The sequence below is a fragment of the Natator depressus genome, chromosome 20, assembly GCF_965152275.1.
Source record: "Natator depressus isolate rNatDep1 chromosome 20, rNatDep2.hap1, whole genome shotgun sequence".
Lineage (NCBI taxonomy): Eukaryota > Metazoa > Chordata > Testudines > Cheloniidae > Natator > Natator depressus.
In genome coordinates this window covers 26,547,707-26,558,036 of record NC_134253.1, presented here as the reverse complement: position 1 = coordinate 26,558,036, position 10,330 = coordinate 26,547,707, and the positions used below count along the sequence as shown (strand labels likewise).

The 10,330-nt window shown below is 64.0% G+C and overlaps 1 protein-coding gene across 1 annotated transcript in view; it reads left to right on the top strand.

Moving 5' to 3' along the window:
* The first annotated feature begins 569 nt into the window (after positions 1-569).
* Positions 570-10,330, top strand: part of ICAM5 (intercellular adhesion molecule 5) — a 51,446-nt gene continuing 41,685 nt past the window's right edge. The window contains exons 1-7 of the mRNA XM_074935639.1: positions 570-732; positions 2,670-2,942; positions 3,504-3,821; positions 5,051-5,332; positions 6,258-6,536; positions 7,791-8,033; positions 9,093-9,304. Of these exons, the coding sequence (XP_074791740.1) occupies positions 675-732; positions 2,670-2,942; positions 3,504-3,821; positions 5,051-5,332; positions 6,258-6,536; positions 7,791-8,033; positions 9,093-9,304 (1,665 nt within the window). The 5' untranslated portion in view covers positions 570-674. The remainder of the gene's footprint in view (positions 733-2,669; positions 2,943-3,503; positions 3,822-5,050; positions 5,333-6,257; positions 6,537-7,790; positions 8,034-9,092; positions 9,305-10,330) is intronic.

Sequence of the window (10,330 nt, the reverse complement as noted above, 5' to 3'; positions counted from 1 at the left end):
CCTAGATCGTGAGGAGGCTCAGGGCACCTGCTGTGGGGTTTGATCCCCTCTGGAGTGAGTGCAGGGGTTCATCCGGCCGTTCGGGGGTGAGGAGAGTTGTGTCAGCATCTAGACCAGTATCTGTGATGGGGGGAGGGGGAAGTGGAGCATATAGACCTATGAAAAGTCAGGGATAGGGAGAGACCCAAGGTCTGGTGGGGGGGTACCCCCTGGTTCCATAGCAAATGAGGCCCCTGGTGCAGCATGTGTGTGGGGCTTGGGGGGCACGACTGGACTGGGAATCCTGGCAGTATGGGACGGGTAAGCCACTATATTGTCCCTGTTGCTACATAATCAATTGTCAGGGCTCTGTCCCAACCAAGCCAGCCCCCCTGGAGGGCACCAGGGCTGGGGAGCTGGGGGACGGGGGCTGTGTGCCTTTCCCTGGGAAACCACGCCTTGGAAAGCCTTAGAAAATCAAAAGTCCCTCAGAGAAAGCAAGGCTGGAAATCCCCTCCTCCAGCACAGCCGAGAAAGGCTGGGGCTTCCGGGAACTGCACTGAACTCTTGTCTAAACATATAAAGCAGCTCTCAGGCAGCTCATTCAGCGCCTGCCGTCCCCACAGGACCAGCCCAGCTGCTCCCCAGGGAGGGTCCATCCCCGGAGCCCCCAGGAAGGGTTTGCCAGCAGTACCATGGCTCAACCTGTCCCTGTCCTGCTCTGGGCCTGGTGCGCACTGACAGCTCTGGCAGGTAAGCAGCCTGACCGATCACCTCTCCTGCAGCCCCCTGGCCTGGCGGGCGCTGCCCGCCGCACCCTGGCACCACAGGGTTTGGCTGGGTGGATCATGGAGCAGAAGAGTGTGTGTGTGTGTGTGTGTGTGAGACAGAGAGAGAGACTCCCCAGTGTTATACACTGGGTGTGTGCACGCATCTCCCAAAGTGATACTTGTGCCGAGAAGCAAAGTGTGTCCCCAGTGTTCTATCCACACAGTGTGTGTGTGAGTCCCCAGTGCTTACACAGTGTGTGTGTGTGTGGGGGGGGTCTATGTCCCTAGTGCATATACTATGTATGTACGTGTGTGTGTGTGTGTGTGTGTGTAAAAGCTTCCAGACCCACAAGTCAGATTCCACTCTTGTGCATTCTGCTGTGACTATGCCCCCTCCCCTTACTCCGGAGTGACTCCGGATCGATGCTGGCAAGCTGAGATTGGAATCTGCCCCTGTGCGTGGGGCTGATGAAGGGGGCCTGACTCCCAAGTGCGAGGGGAGTGCTGCCCCCATTGGATCTAGGAGTGTTTCATGCTCGCTTTGCACGGGGGTCAAATGCATAGCGAGCCAGGCCGGGAGGTGGGGGTGGGGAAATCAGCCCCTAAATCTTTGGGGGAAATCTAGGGGCCGGATTCGACATGGACCTGGCAGGCTGGAGCGGTCGCACGCTGCAGGGAGAGAAAGTGCTTTTACTCCTCCTGGCACACCCGCTGCTCGCCATTGTTCAGCTGGCGGGGGTCCTGGGCCGGAGCAGGACTCAGAGGGTTGGAACGCGACACGAATAGTTTAGGGTGGTTAATTATGAGGCCAAAACTCCGGTCCCTCTTGGAGCAAAACTCCCACTGGAATCAACAGCATGTTTTCACTAGATGAAGGACACAGAGTTCAGCCTGTTGAGTATTAAACCCAGCCCCTGCGCAGGGCCAAGTTCTGCAGGGGGGTTACAACAGGGACACGCTTGGCCCATTCTGTTTATTCTGTGTCCTTGCCAATTTCATATGATGGGCTTGGTGCCCGGCGGGTGTAAGTCAGCGTCGCGCCCCTGAAGCCGAGGGAGCTGGGTTGATTCCCACTGGCTGAGGATCCGGCCCGGAATTCTTTTGGGGGGGCTGGGGGAGCCGGTGAAAGGGGAGACCGGGCTCCTGCCCCGGGGTAAGTGGTTGTTAGTGCAAGCGAGGGCAGAGTCCGCCGTGGACTCACTTTGCAATTCCTGTGCCCAGCGGGCGCGGCTGGGCAGGACGAGGCCAGGAATTCCCCACTCCCATGACCCGGGAAAGCAAACCACTCAGGCCCAGGGCTCGGCAGATTGGTGCAAAGCCGCAGGCCTCGCTCGAACCCCACTGCAGCCGAGGGGCAGAGTGCAGAGGTGAGGGGGCGCCTGGCGGGTGTCTGCATTCAGCCAGGTTCCCGGTAATCTCGAGAGAGCGGCGAAGGGCTGCTGGCAGGCTCTGAGCGCTGGGAAGGAGGGTGGGGATATTCTCCTGGGTCCCCTGCACAACGCTCGCCGGCCGAGCTCCTCCTGCCCGGGGAAAGGCACGGGCAGGAGCAGGGCCTCGTTAGCACCACGTGGTTCTCTGGAAAGGGGCTGCAGAGCCCAAGTGCTTCCCCGTCGCTCTGGCCCTCGACTGCGCCTCAGGCTGGGAGCTAACCAAACCCGGGCCCCTTTCCAAAGCGAAGGGGACGCTGGGGCCTTCGCTCAGCCAGCACCTGGCCAAGAGCAGCGGCTAGGTACGGCCCCCCTCGGGCCGCAGCGCAGACCCCCAGCCATGTCCAGCCAAACCAGCCTGCACCTCGGCGAGGATCGGGCCCCGCCAGGGAAAAGGGGCTGGGCTCACCCACTTGTGCTGTGTGTCTCGCCCGCTGCTTTGCCGTGTGCGTGCCCCAGAGGCGCAGCGTGACGGGTCCGTTTGCCGTTCCAGGGGCCGTGCGGGGCTCGTTCGAGGTGAGCGTTTTGCCAGAAGCTCCCATGGTGGCATATGGGGGGGCCGTCTGGATAAACTGCAGCACCACGTGCCCGGATCCTGATGCCAGGGGCAACCTGGAGACCTCGCTCACCAAAACCAACGAAAAAACTGGACCCGGGTGGGTGGCCTTTCTCCTCAAAAATATCACGGAGTGGGTGTCGGCCCCCCAGTGCTACTTCACCTGCCGTGGACGTGTGAAGGTGGTGTTTGCAAACATCTCCGCTTACCGTAAGTGCCGCTGGCTCCCAGCTGCAGGGGTCTGGGGCGGCTTTTGTGCCACGGAGACTTTCTGGGTGCAGGGTTGTGCCAGAGGAAGGGGAAACTCGCTGGCAGAAAATAGGGTACAAAGCTGTGATCTGACCCTAGGGCAGGGGACTGGCTGGCTCGGGGGGCAGAGAATGGGACAAGGGCCTTTCCCCTCTGGGGCCACTGGCTCCGCTCCATTAAGCCAGGCAGCACCGGCGTGTAGTTACCCTCTGGCAGCCGTTGGGTGGAACGAGTTGGTGGGTCTTAGTCCGGCTCCTGGCAGGGCAGGAATCCACATCCCAGCCCCCTGCCCCACTTAGAGCTCCTGCTGGCCGGTCAGCGAGACTGGGCTTGGCTCTCGCCGCCAGCAGGGTCCCCTCTGGGGCAGGGCCCTGCTTGTGGGGAAGCTGCCCTGCGGCTCAGCCGGCCTGGGGTGCAGGAATGCACCTTCCAGGCTCTTCCCCCAGGAGGTGGCTTTCAGCAGCACCCGGGTCTACGGGAGCCAATTAACCAACCTTCGGGTCCTTCCCCCTCTGGCTCCAGGGGCGCCGGAGCGGGTGGTGCTGGAGCGGCTCCCGGAGCTGGAGCTGGGCCGGGCCTATAGCCTGACGTGCCGGGTTCTGAACGTGGCGCCCGTCAGGCACCTCACCGTGACCCTCCGCCAGGGGGGACGGACCCTGCACACGGAGACCTTCCAGAACCACACCAGGGCCGGACCCGATGACGTCACGGTGACCAAGGAGATCACCCCTCAGCAACGGGACCACGGGCAGGCGGTCACCTGCCACGCAGCCCTGGACCTGACACCGCACGAGCCGCACTTCGAAAACAGCTCCTCCGCGGTGGAGCTCAAGGTTTATGGTGAGTTCCTGCATGCCCCGTGTGCCCTACACACCACTCCGTGCACCGGAGACCCTGCTCTATCCTCCGTGCACCGGAGACATGCTTTGTGAGCCAGACACACCGCTCCAGGTGCTGGCAGTTCAGGGGACACATGGGCTTTGTCTGACTGCCCAGCTCCCTGCACCCCCTGCCGACATTCACACCCCCACAAAGGGGCATCAAATGCTCCCTGGCCAGGATGGAGTCTGTGCTGTCCTGGGCCCGTCGATGCCAGTCCCAGGTTGGGGGCTGAGATCTGTTCTCCCAGGTGGCCGAGATTTCCGGGGCTACCCCTTTGGGAGCTCCCCTAACGCCGACTGATGCGGCTCCTGCTCTTTGCACAACCAGAGCGTGAGGTCCCACATCACCCTGCTTGCGAGTTCCACCCGGCCCCGCCAGGCCCAGCTCCCCGCACCCTGCGCTGGGGCTGGCTTCTGACACGCCGAACACAGGGAGCACCCGTGGAGGGTTCACAGCTATTTAAAGGGACGCCACCCCTCTCCCATGCCCCACATCGAGGGGGGACGTGTCGTCACATTGCCAAAGCGCTGGGGGTGGGGGCTCAGGGCCGAGGGTACTGTCCGAGCCCAGGGTGTGGCACCCCGCCCACCCATCAGAGGGAGGGTTCCTAGGGGGTGGGTTATCTCACCCCCGCAGCACGGAGCTCCCCGCAACACCCAGTCGCTCGGGCGGCATCAGGCTCCTGCTTCCCCTTTGGGGTGACGGTTTCTTCCCCTTTTTCAACCTTCCCCTCCACGTGCCTCGTCCCCTTCGGGGCCTGGCCTGGCCGGAGCAGAGGATGGCAGTGCGCGCTCGGGGCTGCTACGGGGCTTTGGTGACAGCAGGGTGTGGAACGGGCCAGGAAGTTCAGAGATGGGTCCATTAGATGGGCAGGGGTACAGGGATGGAAAGAGAAGTGTGTGTGCACAGTTTGGGGGTGGATAGGAAGATAGAGGGGTGCAGTCTGGGCAGGGGATGGACACACAGCTGTAGGGGACAGTGGGCGGATAGAGAGAGACGAGATGGGGCTAGAGGAGTAGGAGGGGGACAGCACAGGGCTAGATGAACAGGTTGGTAGTTAGATCCGGAGCAAACTGCATCTCAGCCCCCGATCTCACTGCGTCTCTGGATTTCTTCGCTGGGTCCCAAGTGGCTCCTTTGCTGATGTTTCCCTGATGCCCCGCGATGGTTTTTCTCACCTGCTGCAGCTCTCCCAGAGGAGCCCCAGCTCCAAATCTTCCACCATATAGAGGTGGGCACCAAGGCGACCGCCCGCTGTGAAGTGACCAAGGTCTTCCCTGCCGCTGGAGAGGCCCGGTTCACCCTGTCCTTTGGGGGTCAGAGCCTGAACTTCACCGTCACCACATCGAATGACACGGCCACAGCCCAGGGCGAGGTTCGGTCCCTGTCCGCAGGCGAGCGCCAGCTGACCTGCACCGTGTCCGTGGGGCCCATGTCCAGATCCGCAGGGCAGAGCGTTCTCGTTTACAGTGAGTGTCTGGGGGTCTCCCGGCCACGCCCAGAGCGGGGCCTGCCCAGATTTCGGGGGCTTGGCAGGTGACGTCTGCACTGTGGGCCAGGCTGGCGCAGAGGCTGGGCAGATCTCTGTGGGTTCACCTCCCACGGAGGCTGGTTTCAGTTCACGTCGGTTCCTCCCCCTGGACTTTCCACTGGAAACTCAGCTCCCCGGCCCAATTTCCCACGGGCCCCCCGGCCCCAGATCCCCTCCCTGCTCCCGCCCCCAGTCCTAGCCTGGCCTGGGACTCGTCCCCCGACAGACCCTCGGTGGGGCTCTGACCTGGCTCCCCTTCCACACGGGTGCTCCACTGAGCCGGGGATGCTCCCATCAAACCATTCAGGTCATCGCATCCGAGCAGCTGCGTAGCCCAGGCCAGGGAATTCCTCCCAGCAACTCCAGAGAGTCAGAGCCGCGCTGGGCTGGAAGGTGAGTGGGCAAGGCCACCGAGCCCCCCGCCATGTGGAGACTGGGGTCAGTCTGCCCCTGGCCTGGCCTGCCCCGCTAGGGAGTGGCAGGTTCGTACCCTGACGCATGGCATGAGGAGCGGCGCTTCCAGAGAACGGAGCCCTCACCGGCCGGAGCTGGAGGGGAGAGGTGGGGGGAGCCATGGGGATTTAGGTACCAGTCCATGCGTGGAGCAACTTTCAGGAGGAATTTGGGCCCACGTCCTCAAAGGTACTTAGGTGCCTAACTCCCACGGGATCTGGGCCTAACTCCATTCGGGATCTGGGTGTTAACTTGAATGGGCCAGGTGTGTCCAGTGCCCCAGCTGGCTTCGACCCTCTCACCCGTCCGATCTCGAGGGAAGCGTCCTGCCGGGGGGGCCGGCGGGCAGCCCCTCGGAGGGGGGATCAGCAGCCGAGGCCAAACTGCAGCTCTGTCCTGGTCCCTTGCAGGTCTCCCTGAGCCCATCCTGGAGATAACTGAGTCCCAGACCCACGTTAACAGCAGCGTGACCGTTACGTGCCGTTCTCCTAAAGCCGACCCCCCGGACGTCCTGCTCCAGCTCAGAGACGCCAAGCAAGTCCTGGTCCCCAGCGCCCGTGCCCAGCCCCTTGTGCGCTTCCCTCTGACGGCTGGCGAGGAAGACAACGGGAGGGAGTTCACGTGTGAAGCAAGGCTTGCCTCAAACAACCAAGCCATGAAACGCACGTCTGCCAGGCTCACTGTCCTCTGTGAGTACAGGGGCTGTCTTAGGTGCTGCTCCGGCCCCTCACCACGGCCCACGCTCTGCGCTCACCCCCCTGCAGTCAGGAAGCAAGGCCCCCTTTTCAGAGATGGCAGCTGAGCCCCCCAGAGCCTCAGTGCCTCAGCCAAGGACTCGAACCCAGGGCTCCTGGCCCATCCTCCCGCTCGCTCCCACAAGCTTTTCTTCAGAGGCACTCGGCTGCTCTCCTTGTGCCTGCGACCTGGGGCGGCCATTCCTATGCAGCAGCCGCCAGAGAAATGCTCTGGGTCCAGTCAGTTCTTAGCATTAGGGTATCAGGGCCCCGTCGTGCCGGGCGCCACCCAGACCCCGTCCGAGACCAGGGCCCCGTCACGCCAGGCGCCACCCAGACCCCAGCTGAGACCAGGGCCCCATCGTGCCGGGCGCCACCCAGACCCCGTCCGAGACCAGGGCCCCGTCGCGCCGGGCGCCACCCAGACCCCGTCCAAGACCAGGGCCCCGTCGCGCCGGGCGCTGCCCAGACCCCAGCCCAGACCAGGGCCCCGTCGTGCCGGGCGCTGCCCAGACCCCACCTGAGACCAGGGCCCCATCGTGCCGGGCGCTGCCCAGACCCCACCTGAGACCAGGGCCCCGTCGCGCCGGGTGGCACCCAGACCCCGGCCAACACCAGGGCCCCGTCGCGCCGGGCGCCACCCAGACCCCGTCCGAGACCAGGGCCCCGTCGCGCCGGGCACCACCCAGACCCCGTCCAAGACCAGGGCCCCGTCGCGCCGGGCGCCGCCCAGACCCCACCTGAGACCAGGGCCCCGTCGCGCCGGGCGCCGCCCAGACCCCAGCCCAGCCCAGGGCCCATTGTGCCAGGTGCTGCACAGACACAGTCCCTGCCTCAGGGAATGTTCCCAAGCTAATGAGACAAGCCAGCCGCAGGAAGAATCCCTCGCCCCATTTTACAGATGGGGAACCTGAGGCCTTCTCGTGACTATTGGGCTTTGCCCAGGCCCAGGGTCACACCGGGCGACCCTGGCAGAGGCAGGGCTTGACCCCTGAGCTCCCAAGTCCAGGCTGGTGCCTTGCACGCAGGGCCCCCTTGCTGCCCCAGAGCAAGGCCTGCTGGAGCCAGGCGGGGCAGTGGGGAGTGCCCAGCGAGGAGGCACGTGTGGCAGGGGAGAGACCCCATCCTTGGCAGCAGCCCCGGGGGCAGGCAGGAGATGGGGCTACACGGCACTGGGCAGCGTAACCAACTGCCTCCTCTCGCTTCCAGACGGGCCCAGGATGGACGACTCCGGCTGTCCCAGGGAGTGGACCTGGAAGGAGGGGACGGAGCAAACCTTCTCCTGCCAGGCACAGGGGAACCCAGTGCCAGCCGTGGTGTGCAAGAAGGACGGGGTGCCCTTCAGCATCGGGGTGCAGCAGCAGGTCAGGAGAGAGGACGCCGGGACCTACCACTGCGAAGCATCCAGCAGCTACGGCTTCGCCAGCCGGGATGTGACCGTCCACGTGGAGTGTAAGTAGCCTTTGGTGGATCCTCCAGCAGGCGACCTGGAGGGTAGGCTTGCAACAGCCCCAAAGAGATTTAGGAACACAAGTGAATGGGTCTCTTAGGTAAAATCCCATTGGCTTTCCATGGGATTTAGGAGCCCAAACGCCCCCCAAAGCCACGGGGGCTCAGTATGGGGTTCCGGGCTGCCATTCTCCGGCCAGGCGTCCTGCTGGAGGTCAGACTGGCCGGCCCAGTGATCCCGTCTGGCCGTTCCATCGGTGTGGCTTGTACTCTGCAGGCTCGTCCAGGGCACAGCCCCCCCACCCCCAGGCTCAGGGGGTGCGTCCTAGCATCACTCCCACCCCGAAGCAAGCGGGGATGGGTCCAGCATCCTGCAGCCTGGCGGTTTTCAGGTTCATCTCTGTCCCAACTCATCCTCCTACTAATTATGTGTAATATGACAGAACACTGACCGAGACCAGGGCCCCATCGCACCAGGCACTGCCCAGACTCCAGCTGAGATCAGGGCCCCGTCGCACCGGGCGCTGCCCAGAACCTGACCGAGACCAGGGCCCCATCGCACCAGGCACTGCCCAGACTCCAGCTGAGATCAGGGCCCCGTCGCACCGGGCGCTGCCCAGACCCCAGCTGAGATCAGGGCCCCGTCGCACCGGGCGCTGCCCAGAACCTGACCGAGATCAGGGCCCCATCGTGCCGGGCGCTGCCCAGACCCCAGCTGAGATCAGGGCCCCGTCGCACCGGGCGCTGCCCAGAACCTGACCGAGATCAGGGCCCCATCGTGCCGGGCGCTGCCCAGACCCCAGCTGAGATCAGGGCTTCATTGTGCCGGGTGCTGCCCAGACACAGCATGAGAGACAGTCCCTGCCCCAGAGAGCTCACCATGTAAACAGGCAAAGAGTGGAAGGGGAAACGGAGGCCCTGAGCGCATGGGTGACTTGCCCAAGGCCAGTGGCTGAGGCGAGTAGAACCCAGGTGTCCTGAGTCCCGGCCCACTGCCCGCTGCCCTGCCCACTAGGCTGAACCAGCTCTTAGCCCTCCTCGGCCTCGCTCCTTCTGTAACAGATCTCAACGCCCTGCTGCTGGTCCTGGTGCTGCTCGCCGTGACCGCTGCGGCGACTGGACTCGGCGTGGGGATCTTCCTGTACTACCGCTCCACCAGAATCCGCAAGTACCGGCTCGAGCAGAGGCAGGCCAAGCAGGCCGAGCAGGGCAAGCCGGCCGAGCAGGTGAGCCTGAACGGGGCCGCGCAGAACACACCTGAAGTGGAGCACAGAGTCTAGGCCCAGACTGCAGGACTCGCAGCCCTAGGGCTCCTCCCTGCTGCTTTCCCCCTTGGCCCATGGGGAGGCCCCCGTTAGCCCTTGGGATGCTGGGCAATGCCAAGGGACTGGGGGTTCATGGCCTCTGCTCTGGCAGCACGGGGCCCTCCCTTGCACACTGCTGCTTTCCGGAGAGCAATGATCAGAGGGAGGGAGGCGTCCGGAGCAGGACAGACACCCCCAGGACGTCCAGGCCTGGAATCTCCCATGTCCTTGGCTGGAGGGACGTCTGGCTGCAGCTGAGATCTGCCCCGCTGGGGAAGCAGGTGGCTGGGAGACCCCGGTCGCAGCAGGAAACGCCTGTAACAATAAAGTCGGAACAGTTGTGCGGGGAGGGGAACAGCGCTAACGGCCGCCTCTAACCGCTTCTCCCAGCAATGGGGAAGGCGCCTCCGAGCCGCACACAAGCTCTGCCCCAGCTGGGGAGGCAGCCGCCCAGGTCACAACGCGGAGAGACCCACGGGATCACTGTGAAAACGGTTCAACACTAACGAGACGGGCTTTGGGATCGTCGGGTCTGTGCAACTGAGACGGGCCATGGGGTCCGTTACTCGGATCAGCTGAATGGCAAGACCCTCTGTCCCCGCGTATCCCCGGCCATGGAGTGGACTCAGGGACACCAGGCTCCCTCTCCTGTGGGGGCTGAGCCGGGGGCGGCGTGGCAGGGACCCCGGTACAGGGGCGGGGAGGTCAATGACGTTAATAACTGTGGAAGCGAAAGCCCCAGTCAGCGTGAAGAGAGCGTAAGGGAGAGACTCTGGCAGGGGGCGAAGGGACCTGTTCGTATGACCCAGGCAACTGCTGGTACATTCCCCTGCGGGACTTTTCCCACCACGCGGCTTGTTTGCTGTTGTCAAGGGGCTGGGGAGCAGCTGGCCCTGGAGCCAGCAGAGTTAAAGGGTCAGTGGCATTTGCAGAGTGTCTCGGGGCCGGGATTGCCAACAGAGCCCAGCGCGTTTGGGCAGCATGAAGGAGCTCTCG